The sequence below is a fragment of the Ylistrum balloti genome, unplaced genomic scaffold (genome assembly GCF_031769215.1).
Source record: "Ylistrum balloti isolate Yb309-2 unplaced genomic scaffold, AGI_CSIRO_Ybal_v1 Utg370744, whole genome shotgun sequence".
NCBI lineage: Eukaryota > Metazoa > Mollusca > Bivalvia > Pectinida > Pectinidae > Ylistrum > Ylistrum balloti.
In genome coordinates, this window is record NW_026782438.1 from 791,488 (window position 1) to 806,956 (window position 15,469).

Below are 15,469 nucleotides of genomic sequence, written 5' to 3' on the forward strand. Positions count from 1 at the left end.
TATTATAGTAGATATGACTAAGGTTTATATGAAAATAATCGTAGATAATGTCGAGAGTAGTGCGAGACTCAGTATTGTAGATACATATCAAAATATAATTGCAGATATGTTCTTGATACATATGTTTTCCGTGACATTGAGGTGTATTTTATTTCCAAGTTATTTGATCATATGTGTGAGTTTACGCTTCTCACATCACACGTATCAGTTCATCACACTGGCGCATTACTAGCTTACAATACAAATACGCAAAAAAAATGTGGCCAAATTGAAAGATTTAAACATTTGTAACAAGTCATAAATTAAATGAAATATTTATATACAACAAATAACGACGATTTTTAATTTTTATTTTCATGTGAAAAAACATTATCAGACGTTCTATGCTGTCTTCTTGTGTACACAAAGCTTGCCTCTAATTGGACTAGGTAGCCAATACACATCATTGTCCTGACGGAAGGTATACTAGGAATCTGAGTATCTCACACAAGGTTTATCACAGGTAAACACTTCGACTGACACGTCATGAATCGTGTCATAGTAAATACAAAAAATATGTGACATAGTGTTGAAGAAATTTTCTCCTTTATATGAAACCTGAAACACCCGAAAGTAAACAAATTTGATTCTATCGGGAAGGTGGGAAAACACCACACGAAAAGTTATATAGATATGATCAGTACAGTTCATTAATTTATACATTCATGTTTTCAATGATAATTGCAATATTGATTTGCGTATAGTGTAACAATAAGCGAATGATGTTTCTTTGTTCATAAAAAATATGATTGTATGGTGATAGCATGTGTCCAGAGGGAGATGTGGCCTTCTACCTGCCTGCCCTGCTACACCGCTGTAGAGAGACCATCGTGTGTGCGAGCTACAAAAACGCGTCGTGTGTGGTCTGAACCGACCAACTCACCGCTAGTAATGCCTGGTGCCCAATGACCGACCATAGACGCTGCCAATGGGGGGATTTAGAATTTTGGCAGCATTGCAATTTTTAAAGAATAAAAAGCTGGCAGGCATATTAATAACAATCAACTCTACAAAATTGATAACTTGTTAAGAATTGGGTGTATATACTTGTCTCTATACAAACCCCGGTTCGTAAAATATATAATGTGTAGACTAAGAATCCATGTAATTTCTCTCGTCGTTAGACACTGATACTTTGCTAACTATAATCTCTTTATGTGAAGACAGAGGTGGATGATATAGTGAACAGGTAGAGTGGGAGACTGATGATGAGGTTAAATCCTTTTAATATCTTAAAAACCTGTTCAGATTTCCCTCAATATCTCACCTGGCCAATACGAAGCCAACTGGTGAAAGTGGTGGGCCGCGCGACCCAAGCCAGGTAAACAGACGACCGAAGGGTAGGGAGTTGTGACGTCACATTCACAAGTTTCGCCGTGTGCGGTCTCAGGGAGATTTAGAATGTTGCTAAACATTTGTTCAATGGGGGACTCCCAATTCTGTATAAACCCCAGGCAAGGGGAACTGTCAAAGTAGAACGATCTGTAGGGGTTCCATGGCAAGTTTAAAGCTGTGAATGCATACCTGCGGAAATATATCAACGATACCTGCCAAAATATGCACATTATTAATTGGAGATATTTAGTGGTGTTCTATCTATATAAGGTTTTCCTAACTTCATCTAATTAACAATATAGATGGAGCTCCTTCACTTTACGGAAAGCAGAGGAACTTTGTGAATGGATTTTGTCGAAATAATAGCAGGCTCCTACAAAATGATATTACTTTATAATTATACTATGAAGAAGCATTTCCTTCCAGTTGCTTTAATTTTAATAGCCGGGGCATCTGTTTGCGTCGCCAGAAGAAAGAGAGAAAAACCCGAATTACGTTTCTCAGATTGCGGTAAGTGTATTCTTATTAATTTACATGTATAAAATATCCATGTTACTTTTTTCGTTTTACTTAAATTTCATTTTCTAATTTTCCAGTTATTATGATAAGTTTATATTATAAAATGCACTGGATTCTCGTAAAATTACTCTTTCGACAAAAAATGATGTTTTCCAACTCATTTTATGAATTTTAGTCACCAAAAAGTTTAATTAAGGCATTTTCATAAATCATAATGCGCCAAAATTAGACTCAACGTCATTTGAAAAGGGACTTTATTTCGCACTTTTCTAAAAATAAAACAGTACATCTTCCGTTAATCTTTATTATTCAAATGCCGACCAAAGCTTCCTTAATCATCATACACCAATATTAAGAAGCGGAAGATATTTATTTTATTTTTAACTATTACACAACTACAAACACTACAGTTGTAATTTTCTGTACGCATAATAGCGAAGTGTAAGTTACTACATATATTTCCAAACTATCGATCTTATTTTTATTTTCATTAGCTGTTACAATTTCCCTTATTCAAATCATATCTGCATTATAAGACCGAAAAGGCACGTGTCATCATACAGAGAGTTACAACCATGTTCGAACTGAATAATTGGTCATGCTTGTGACTTCTGATATCTATCATTAAAATTCACTCAATTGTGCTAACTAATTTCAACGGTAATTGTGAAGTAGACGTGTATGTTGAATTGTCATTGTATTGAAAACTACTATTGGTAAGTATTCTTTAACACCATTGTCAAAGTAAAGTTGACGGAAACCTCCGGGAACGTTTTCTAACACTGGGCTGTTATATTTGCCATAGAACGAACGCTTAATCAAAGAAATACCTCGATCTTTTGTTACAATACTCAGAAAAAATTCCGTTTGGATAGAGAGGAAAATTGTCTCGAAGATAAATGATTTAAGGGTATTGGATGTTGATGATCAGATTTAATTAACATCCTGATGATATAAGTTATGGATTAAAACACATGACTGATATTTACTTTCGATCAGTAGTCAGTTTTAGTCGAAGTTGTAGTGTTTAACTGGTTTTTGGATTAATAGTATTGTCTCATTGACTTTTTCGTCAGTCTTAATCACGCGGTATTATTTTCAACGTTTGATAAATATGTTTATATAATCACTTATTTATGAAAATACTGGTGATAATAATCCAAGCTTAAACGTACATATTTTCATAGTTTGTCGACTGTAAGGATCAGAGAAAGCACAACGTTTAAAAACAGTTGTATCAGGAGATGACAGTGATAAGTTGTGATGTCACTACGATCTCATATAGCACGTCATTGTTGTTTTTGGAGGTTATGATTTATATACCACTGTGGTGAATTACCCGCTCCGGTGTACACATAAAACATAACACAAGACTGAAACTATTTCCTTTCTCCATCCACCGATTTAGAACTCTTTAAGCACGTTCTCCTATACCTACTTCAGTTTTATGAATGAACGTATTTTACGATATGTACACCGTTGGTATATCAGCGCCACTTACACACTGGAGGCTATAGGAATGGTATTTTAAGCCAAACCTTACAGCGTATTTGTCAATGTTGTTAAAAATAAATTTGTAGCTTTCATAAGCACTTAACATAAACATCTGAGGTTAACTCGACCCAAACAAATCTCCATCACAGCGTCGCACATACTCCCACACTGACACACCTGTTACTAAACCACCATCGGTTGTTGAAGCCGAGTATCAGTGAGGCTGACTACTCTCTGAAACGGATACGTGGTGAAAACACGGAAACGAACTATCAGTAGCGTTAACAATGGTGATGTTGCTTGGTGTTTGAGCTTTCAGAAACATTTCATGTTTAGGTTCGGCAGGAATCAACCAAAACGATGTTAACACTCAACATGTTTCACATACATTGTCACAAATGCGAGAAATGTAAATTTTGTAACGTCTCTAAAAATGTATGAAATATTAACAGTTGAGATTGGTTGTATTTTACATATTTAAATATATCAATACTGAAATAAAATAGTATTACCTGTACTTGTTGCTTATCTATGAAAAGTATCATTGCAGCGTTTGTTTTTATCAGGAAAATAAATTTATACACCTTAGATTCAAATCGCGTTCCTTAATTTTGATGAGAAAAATATCAGAAAATTGCATTATCAAAATGACACAATACCAATACGAATTGTATTTTGAATAATTACTGGATTCCAGATTAAAACATTATTTATCGCTATTTTCTTTATCAAATATGCCATTTATTTATATTTTTATTCCGTGTAGAAAACTAGCAGAGTTATTGAGTAGGTTTGGGCATAAGAAAAATGAAAATAAATCGAGTATGTAATTATCATTCGAGTCTAGGGTACCAGCCACAGAGAGATTGTTTCCGCTTTGTGATGCTGGTCATTTCACACCAAAGCAAGAAGGTGATAAAGTCAGAAGGGAAATTATACTTATATAGCTAGGTAATATCTACAATACCATTATAATACAACAGCAGTAGAATATGGCGTTTTTACCAGCACCCAAACCATTTTGTCTTTTGAGAAACACTATTTCGAAAACAGGGAATAAAACGCACATTTGAAAAAGAAGTACACATTTAAAAGAAATATCAAATGTCACAATCTATCGGGAAATATACATTAAAAACAAACCGAAGTCTATGCTATAACTTAAACGAAATAAATGGCCGTTTGTCTTTACGACAGATAGAAAACAGATGATTTATAGTGTTGATGGTTTTGATAAATTCATGCCCGAGATTTAATCGATGTCTTTGAAGTCAGTGTGCAGAACCTCGACCTAACGGGAAACACGATAAAGACACTATGTAATGGACCTACCAGAAGCATGACTCCGATAGATAGCTTTTCATTAAGGGGGCACACAACAGCCCTGATAATGTGTTTAACGTTTTCATGGGCACGATGGAATTAATTTTCCCCATCGATATGAGTAATGGTGATTCGCCAGAAATCAAATGTGGTAGTTGTCTGTTAAATAATGATTCATGTCAAAAACTATTTATCTGATTTGTTTTCCATCGTCAGTATAATGTCCATATTTAATTAAGTTTTACTTTTTCATATGATTATATAAGATAACCTTGAGATACGATGCCGTTGAAAGGTGCGTTAGTATGGTAATTAAGCTTAACATTTCTACACAGCCGAGAACCGCTGATTTTAGCAATGAGGAACACAGTATACTTGTAAAAGGTTCGTAGAAATGACAGTGACCTCTGCTACCAGAACATCAATCATCAGTCCTAACAACTCCATACATAAAGTCGATAGTTACATAATCAGATCCACTTTGGTGGTCTTGCTGAGATGAATACCATCGAATAGTGAGGTGTGAAATTCAATTTATCTCTTTCAGATGTAATCCGTTTCATTGAAGAAATTCTACGGCAATGTTTATTTGAATTACTGAAAAATTGTAATGTGACTATGTTTAGGAAAACAATTATTAACCTACCATTGGCGTCTATAAAATGAAATATATGACAACTAGAAAGTCCATGGAGATGTAAGACAATCTAAAACACCAGAAACACCAAACCACACAAAAGCGATTAAAACATCGACCACTATAAATATATATAGATGATCAATGGAGTAATAGCAACAGTACAGACAAGCTAATTGTCAAATTTTCGAGACAACCTGCCCCTTTATCAAGACACAAATATCACATAAATTACATCATATACATAGACCATAAAACAAATACAAAGTTTTAACTCTAAGTCAAGAGCGGTGGTGTAAACTTATGTGTCTCTATAATTCCTTCGGCCAATGGACGCTCTTTTTAACAGACAAAAAAACCATCCCAAGTTGTTGTAAGTAAGATGGTGATTATATATATATATATATATTAGGAAGAAAGAGGAGTTTATGTAACAAAATAGTCATACTGCAAAGTAAAGAGTGAAATCCCATCATGTTAACAGTTCTGACCATCGTGTTCACCACGTCGCCCTTGTTAATGTCATACTGATGGATAGAAGTGGGTTTTCATGTTAATTCTTAGGCATCTGTTCACTAGAACCTACAGCTACTACAGGTACAACAAATTGAGGCTTTTGCGCTCATTCACGGAAAACTGAACCATTTTGTTGTTGTGGGGTTACCTATCAATTCATTCATGAAAAAACTTAACGATGTTATAATGAAAGAAAGTTATGTGCGTGACGGTCTCGCCCTCCATAACACGCGTGCTGAGTGAAAACTTTTTCCAAACTACATACTGTCCTTTGTATTTGTTCTCCGACATGGAAAATGGGATAATTTTCATACAACTGATGAGTTACGACGTACGACAGAGCTTACGCGATATCTATATCTGTTAATCTGAGATAAATGAACATGATATTTCCGAGACTGCAAGCTTTTCTCGTTAAATGATGCTTTTTGCAGAAAATGTCATAAAGATGCACACCTGTACATTAAATACCTGTGGTTCAGGTGTGCATTGCACTTATAGTACATATGAACCTTTCGGAAAATTGTTTACCGTTCCTTTTATGCAGTCATCAGTTAATGTAGCATAGGTGTACAAACCCGTTTGTTCAGCACTCGTACCATTGGTAAAGGGTTTTACCGTATAAGGATGTAGAACAGGTCTGTGTCATGTCTGCAGTATCGGCATGTTCCTTACCTGTAATAGAGGTGTGTACCGTGCCTACAGTATCGGTATGTTCCTTACCTGTAATAGAGGTATGTTCCTTACCTGTAATAGAGGTGTGTACCGTGCCTACAGTATCGGTATGTTCCTTACCTGTAATAGAGGTGAGTGCCATGCCTACAATATCGGTATCTTCCTTACCTGTAGTAGAGGTATGTTCGTTACCTGTAATAGAGGTGAGTGCCTTGCCTACAGTATCGGTATGTTCCTTACCTGTAATAGAGGTGAGTGCCGTGCCTACAGTATCGATATGTTCCTTACCTGTAATAGTGGTGTGTACCGTACCTACAGTATCGGTATGTTCCTTACCTGTAGTAGAGGTATGTGCCGTGCCTGCAATATCGGTATCTTCCTTACCTGTAGTAGAGGTATGTTCCTTACCTATAATAGAGATGAGTGCCTTGCCTACAGTATCGGTATGTTCCTTACCTGTAATAGAGGTGTGTACCGTGCCTACAGTATCGGTATGTTCCTAACCTGTAATAGAGGTGTGTACCGTGCCTACAGTATCGATATGTTCCTTACCTGTAATAGAGGTGTGTACCGTGCCTACAGTATCGGTATGTTCCTTACCTGTAATAGAGGTGTGTACCGTGCCTACAGTATCGATATGTTCCTTACCGGTAATAGAGATGTGTACCGTGCCTACAGTATCGGTATGTTCCTTACCTGTAATAGAGGTGTGTGCCATGCCTGCAATATCGGTATCTTCCTTACCTGTAGTAGAGGTATGTTCCTTACCTATAATAGAGATGAGTGCCTTGCCTACAGTATCGGTATGTTCCTTACCTGTAATAGAGGCGAGTGCCGTGCCTACAGTATCGATATGTTCCTTACCTGTAATAGAGGTGTGTGCCGTGCCTGCAATATCGGTATGTTCCATACCTGTAGTAGAGGTGTGTACCTACTTGTAATAGAGGGGAATACCGTACCTAAGATACCGTTCTATACCGTACATGTAGTACAGCATGTTACCGTACCTGTAGTTAAGGTGTCTACCATACCTAAAGTAGATATGGACGTAATAAAGTTGTCTACGGTGTACGCAATATACCTGTGCATATCGTACATGACGTACAGAAGAGTACCGTGCTCGTAATATATGTGTATATCCGTAGTAAAAAATGTTTACCGTACCTGTGATGCATATATTTACTGTACATGTAGTATTTGTGTGTACCGTACTTGTAGTACATGTGTAACGTACCTGTAGTACAAGAGTGTACCATACATGTGGTACAAGATATATTGTACCTGTATCAAAGGTGTCTACTGTACCTTTAATATAGGTATATATCGTACCTTTAATATAGGTATATATCGTACATGTAATATAGGTGTGTACCTTAGTAGTAGTATATGAGTGTACCGTGCTCATATTATAGATGTGTACCTTGCATGTAATACAGCTGTATGGAGGCAACGCACCTGTAGCATAGATGTGTTTTGTACATGTAGCACAGGTGTGTATCATATATGTAGTGCAAAGGTGAAACATACCTGAAGTGTAGGTATGTACTTTTACTGTAGTACAGCCGAGTGCCATATCTGTAGTTCACTTGGGAATTGTAATGTAGTTGTGTTCGAACCTCTGGTTAAGATGCATACCGTATTCGCAGTATATGAGTGTACCAAACCCGCAATTCAGGTGTGTACATTACATTTACCTGTGGTACAGGTTGTAAAGTACCTGTTGTAAAAGTGCATACCATTCCTGTTATATAGGTTTGTACCATACGTGTACCGCACCTGCAGTATAGGCGTGTTCCGTACCTGTAATATAGATGTGTACCGCACCTTAAATGCAGGTCTTTGCTCTATCCGCAGTAGTTAATTATCGTACCTTTGCACACCTGTGACCTCAGTATCCGGAGCACAGGTAAATGTCGCACTGAAAAGATGTAGGTGTCCTAACTGAGAAATCATGACAATATACCGCTTGTTTCGCTTTTGTACTCGTTTTTCGTGATAGAACGTTCCGGACGTGCCATGCAGGGCTTTGAGGGGAGAAGCATATTTGATCGGAAACTATTTCTCGCTCTAGTGTTTGGTTATAATACTACGACGGGTGACAATTTACAAAGAAGGAAGTTTTTCTCTTACATGCGGAGATCAGAATTGATGCTTCAACCATTACGTATGTTGCAATGATGAGCTTAATACAAAAGATACGTGAAGATTCAATTTGAAAAGAAGGATATCTGTAGGACATAGAAGAATATTATTAATTCAAGAGATTAATAAGTTCTTAGTCCAAACGAGCAATGTTATCATGTGTGAAGAACTGTCCTCCGTTTCTAAAATAGTTAGAGTTAGTGGTTTGCTCCCCTCCTTACCGAATGGCCAAGAATAATATGATAAGATAATATGATTTCAACTGTGAAAAGCGCTTGTTAAAAAGGTTTTGTTTGGTTATGAAGCTTCAAAATACAGTTAATGCTCAAAAGATGTTTTTAGTCTAGCAGTCAATTTAACTGGAAAATACTTCCCTTTTCTTTTTCATAAGACCACTATATGGAGTATCTAATAATATCCCATAACAAATTTAGCTCTAATTAATTCAGTCCTGAATCCCGGCATAATATTTCGTTAAAACAGTTAATAGACCCCTCGTGTAGAGCCTCCTTGTTGAAAGTGCGTGATATTACCATATTTGACCGTAATTTACTTTTACTAGATTTGCACCGAACCAGGTAGGATTTGTCCTCTGTGATAGGTTGGTTAGTGCTCATTCTTCCTATATCCACGTCAGTGCTAGGATCTACTTAACGTATACCAAGCACCGAACATTGAGAATTAAAGTATGTCATTAAATTGCCCCGTCTTTCATTTGAATACAAAACCCCAACTTTCTCCAGTATACCACACAGGATTGATTGACGCGAGGTCAATGTTCTTCATAGCATTCTTTCTTCTGCACGTGCTTCGTTTTAGTAAGATGCTCTACACCTTCAAAGACAGCAATGGAGGTAGACGAAGGAAAGGGCTGTATTCAATCCCTCAGTAAGCAACCCTGGTTACACCACCGCTCTCACACTAAAGTATATGCAAATAGGATGGAGTGTATGGACGACTATAGTACAGACCACCCAAAGATAGCTGCTCTTCACCCAATAAAGCTGCACATTTAAAGGGTTCTTTTTATTCAACTTTCCAAATTAATTATCTGACTAGAAAACAGCTGGACATTTGAAGTCTATCGTAATACGATTTATCTGTTTTTCTCTCTTTTGATATTGCAGTTGTCGAAAGTTGCCACATTAAGTGCCATTTCCTTGGAAGCGTTAAAATGAATCAATTAGCTATTGTTACAGGCCTCAATCTATTGATATTCAAATATATATGACGTCAGTACTGGTAACTGACACGAACGTTTGATGATATAAAGGTATTGCTGATTGTGAATTTTAAGCGTTACCTTTACATTTTCAGTGTCCTATCATTTTGATTTTTAATGTCTTCATAGGTTGTCATTTACATTACGTACGGGCTAATAAACGTTTATGCGACAGAAACATTGTTCTAAAGATCGGCAAATAAATGAATAAGATAAGATAAGACAAAATGCATATTAAAATTTCCAGCGACGTTTGATATCAATTGCTTTTAAAAGATTTCAATTTATTTTGGTCGAATTATTACCAGCTTGTATAGAATTGGAGCCGCAGTAATGAGACAAAAACGCCGAAACGTCCCAAATCAAGATTCATGTATTTGAAATTTTTGTGCGCGTAAACTATTTGCGAGTATAACACTGCGGAGAGAAAGATGTATCAACTTCGTAAATTGTTCCAACTTAAATCATATTTAGTGTTTTCGTTCATTTGTTTAAGTTTTCAATTTATCGGACACTCTGATAAATAAAAAAATTGAAAAAAAGTATTTCATTGTCCGTATGCTTCTATTTGTTGTTAATTCTTTAAGCATGCTTTTATTACGAGACAACATAGCATATCCCCTCATCTATTGCAGGAGAGAAGCGATCAGGGATTCAGATGTTCTTATGGTCCGCGTTCACATTGTATTGAAAGCCAGTTCGGATTTCTTATACCTGTGATAAAAAATCTGTTTGTTTTATCGCTGTTTCGGCTAGTGATAGCTGCTTTGTTTTTAAAATGATATAACGCGGGGTTTTTCCCCTAGGTACATCTATTTCCTACCACATTACGGCCCCTCGCGAGCTCTCGAACGAGCCAACCAGAGGGTTTAATGTAAGCCAAAACCTTGTTTCAAAATCTTTGCAAAAGAAATGGTTTATATCGATATTATATTTCAATATATTTGCTATGCCAAATATGATATCAATAATCAATTGGCATCTATAATATCATTCACGTTATATTACCAACACGTTTTCCTACACTCGTTACACCTATTGGAATTAAACTTCGGTGGAAATGTCGGTAGAACCTATGTTAAGATACAAAAGAGGAAGAAAGTGATGTTAAACAAGTCCCAAACAATTGGCAAACGCATAAGTAGCCTGGTCAAATCAAAATTTAAACGAAAGCGTATTAGCAGATTTAGGAAGTAACAAAAAGGTTTATTAGCGAAGGAGAAAACAGGTATATGTGCAATGATAAAATTCAATTATATTTCATTACCTTCGTCTGGAAGATCAAGACGTGAACAATCCTGGCAAGAAATGAAAGGGTTGGAACTAGACTTCCGGTATGTATGTTTTACATAAACCGAAAAAACCACAACGTTGAGACTAACAATATGTGTGTTAATATCTATCATGTCGAGATCCTTCAACATGATTTATCAGGAAAAATTAGGAGTAAACTTTCTATACTACCTTAATGTTTCCTATTGCTAAAAGACAATTGAATATCATACAAATTATGACTATTTATATATAAATTTTGTTATTTCCTACAATGATTTAAAAATCATTTACTTTTCGTAAATGATTTCAATAAATATTTTCACTTGTACTTATACGTGGAATCGCATTGGTACTTATACATAATAGTCAGAGAAAAACATATTGAACTGGTGTCTTTACCAATTACTAATGCGACGTAGAATTATTTAGAAATTCTTCTTTCGACTTAAGTCGACAGTATACAACATGAGGTATTTAATTGTAAAGGTGGTAAAGACTTAAGAGTCATTTTTATGTATATTAGACTCTGTAGAAATGCAATGAAGGATTAAATGCTCATTTCGATCGGACATGCAAACCTAACAAAACTCTATGAATGAGAGAGACGGTAGCTAACTGCTGATAATTCGGACTGGCAATGTATCAACGCATTCAATGAATATGTGCTGAAAAGTGACATTAGTTGTAGTTAAACCAGCTTGAATTTTGGCAAATCTTTAGTAACATATTTTGTTTCATAACAATATCTTTAACTCGTTTCATCCGACTATGTGCACTGTTTGATAATCAATTCAAACTGTTTTCATATGTTATACATACTTTTGCTCTCAATTAGTGTTGTGTATTACAAATTCCTACCTACCTGGTGTAGAAGAGGATACTATAGATTCATCAAAGCCAGGAATATGTGAACTCCGTGGTTTGTTGTGAGTCGTCCAACCTAGCCCGACATTCATCATCGTTACAGAACACATTTACCTCACCTTATAATATATTGGACGAGTTTTCCCCAGCCCACCCAGGAAAAATGGCTACCTACAAGACAAATCAGCAAAGAACACGTAATTTTTAATAACCTTTCAGCAATGCTAGACATGAAAGCTTAATTATTTTGATGAACCGTGTTTTCTTTAGGAAACAATAACTAAGATCAGATAATTATTCGTTTGAGAAATTCTGTTATATGAAATGCAACATACCGACAATTTATTGAACACATACTGATCCGCGTTAGCTTACATAGACTTAACGTTCTCTAGAAATAATCAAATAATACAGAATTATGAAATGTATTCAATAATGGGGCTTATGCACCTCCCGATCTAGATTTTGAAAATTCTTTCGATCAATTTTGGTTTTTGTCAGTCGACTTCTGGGTTTCAAAATTTAGCATCGCTAACGAGTCCAAGCAGGACGAAACAACTGTATGATGTAGCATAGCTGACGAGTCTTAGAAGGACGAAATAACTTTTGATGTAGCATCACTGACGAGTCCAGGAAGAACGAAACAACTGTATGATGTGGCATCACTGACGAGTACAAGAAGGACGAAACAACTGTCTGATGTAGCATCACTGACGAGTCTTAGAAGTGTGACTTTAACACAATTGTCAAAAAAAAAAGATGGGTTTGAATCATGATAAAGTTAAGAAATCTGATATTAATGGATTGATCTCATAACTGTTTTAATTGATACGGGAATCTGGTTTGGCAGGCCATTTAAGTAGAAAGTCGCGAAAGTTGTTGGACGGTGAATATAAAATAAGTAGCAAGCGTTGTTGATTTCCCCTGTATGATCTGGTCAGCTGATTTTCGTTATGTTCATTACACTGACACGTAGTTTCACTACAAGGCGACATAAGTATAGACAAATTAACAATGTGAGATCACGGTTCTACATCACACTATAATATTTTCAAACGTCATTTTGGATTCTTGATAAAATTGTTAGATAATTCAGTGTCTATATAGTATGATAATTTCAATTGGTTAGTTACATAGGATAGGTTTGTATGAACTTCACCCGAAACAGGAATTATGACCAAAATTACAAAGCGTGATTTCATAAAGTTGATTTAATCACGTATCTAAAAATTGATAGTATAACGGAGAACACTTTCGAAATATTTCTATTTCAATATTTTTACAGTTTGTGGCCGTGTTCTTTTTCTGCAATATAGACTGGAATGTACAGTTTACTATACAGCTAAATGTTTTTGGCTTGTTACAACTGTTTCATCATTTCCATCTTTTAAGGAAAAAACAGTGTGCCAAACATTACAGACGGTTGTGACTCCATCGTTGACCAGTTTTGAATCATTTCTATGGTGTTCGAAACTACTTTATACACATCAAACACACTAATTGTATGGTATATACAAGGTATGAATATTACAAGGGTTACTTTAAACTTGTTTTGGGATATCAAAGAACACACTGAAAGAAACAGTACGTGCTATCTGATAGATTTACCGCTTTGTCGGCTTTCTTCGTTTCAATAAATCATAAAATGTAATATTTGTTTTTAGTTTCAAAAGAAATTCATGAACAGTCAACCAAAAGTAAAGCGACAAAAATGTTTATTTTGTTAATGGCATATTTTCTGTGAACCTTTAATATTCTTTTTTTATCTATACACAGAACTAACCTAACTTTAATCTCTATATCAAATATCGTTTCGATAAGTCAATATTTCAAATAATAACTTTTATTTATTTCTTATGAAAAATAATATATTTATGAAATTCAAATTTTGATTTATTTTTCCCTGCTTTGGTAAGCGCTTTAACGTGGGGAGTCGTTAGCGAATTCGTGCTTGGTGTTTTAAGTAGAGCACAAGCCATTAAAACTATAGCGAATAGATTACTTTGATACATTTTGCTATATATTGTGAGCATACATTATATAGATAAGTTAACACAAGGTTTTGATTTATGAAGAAACGTGTCAATTGTGAGAAGAGATGCTCACATTTCCGTCGGAATTTTTAACAATTTAATGCGTAATAAAATACAAATAATAGATTCAAGTATAAATATAGCATGCAAATTAGGGTATTTTCATCATGATTTGAGTTGATCAAACATGCACGCGCGAACCCCCACGGGTAAAAAATGACGACCTACCACATACACCACCTGTTAGCAAATTTAATAGCTGCGCATGCTTAGAGAACATTTCCGTTCTGATTGTGCCAGGTGGTTCTATGATACCACGCCATAACAGTTGCTCGCACGTACACCAGTATGCTTCCTCTTATACACGTTTATTGTTTGCTCCGAGGCAGACTTCACGTGCTTAGTATACCGCACCGCAACAAAAGACATACAATGTCCAAGTTGAGTTACATAGATCGTCAGGTTTTTAATACAAAATTCATATAATTATTACCCTCTTCGTCTTCAGGCGATGTGTAAGAAAATGCAAAAAAATACACCAAATAAATATAAATTCTTGGTACAAGATAATATTGTCCATTTATGAAACTTCATTTTAATCTCTCTAATGTAACAAGGGCTCCAGCCTCAAAAACTTATATGTATTGGTCTAACCAGTGGTTAAACAATAACTCGGTTAGATCTGGTATGCAGATACCATTATCACTTCAGTTTATATGTATATACCGGCATGTAATACAAGAAGTATAATAATTTTATACTTTGTAATTACAGTCAAGGTGGCAAAATAAAATCCTGAAAATTGCACTGTTTTCATTCATTCGAATGTAAAAAGCGTTTCAATGGAACATAATTCGTGAATCATTGTTTTACCAGCACATGGCACACAAAGGCAAATTTCTGTGATGAAGCAGTGTCCTCTCCCGGAATAATCAATATAAGTACGCATGTCATAATACGAATATAAGTTGATTAATATGAAAGGAAAGCATCATGCACTTCAAACAGAATAACATATTCTCGCTTTGCTTCATTGAATGTTACTTAATATCAGTTTTGTCACCATCAAGCCGTTTACTTTTTATCGGTCGAGTTTAAAAAACTTGCTAACTCAGATTATCTTATTTCATGTGCTATACATCATCCGCGAAAACTGTTTTCATACAACCTATAGAATATAGACGAATAGAAAACAAACTAAAAGTCAGCATTATTTGTAATTTGTACACTTAACCAAACTCGCACAATATGCTAATAACAAGTTTGAAATCAAACCATCTTCATATGAAAATAAACAACACATTTTTGTGTGAATTTGCATATTTTTTCATCTTATTGTAAAAATCTGTAACAATGGTCTTTAGGAATAAAGAGCTCTTGCTTTTGCTGACCACC

At 35.4% G+C, this 15,469-nt stretch overlaps 1 protein-coding gene across 1 annotated transcript in view; it reads left to right on the forward strand.

Annotated features, from left to right (window-relative positions):
* The first annotated feature begins 1,718 nt into the window (after window positions 1–1,718).
* Window positions 1,719–15,469, forward strand: part of LOC132558018 (ganglioside GM2 activator-like) — a 29,867-nt gene continuing 16,116 nt past the window's right edge. Inside the window, exon 1 of the mRNA XM_060222537.1 lies at window positions 1,719–1,884. Within this exon, the coding sequence (XP_060078520.1) occupies window positions 1,719–1,884 (166 nt within the window). The remainder of the gene's footprint in view (window positions 1,885–15,469) is intronic.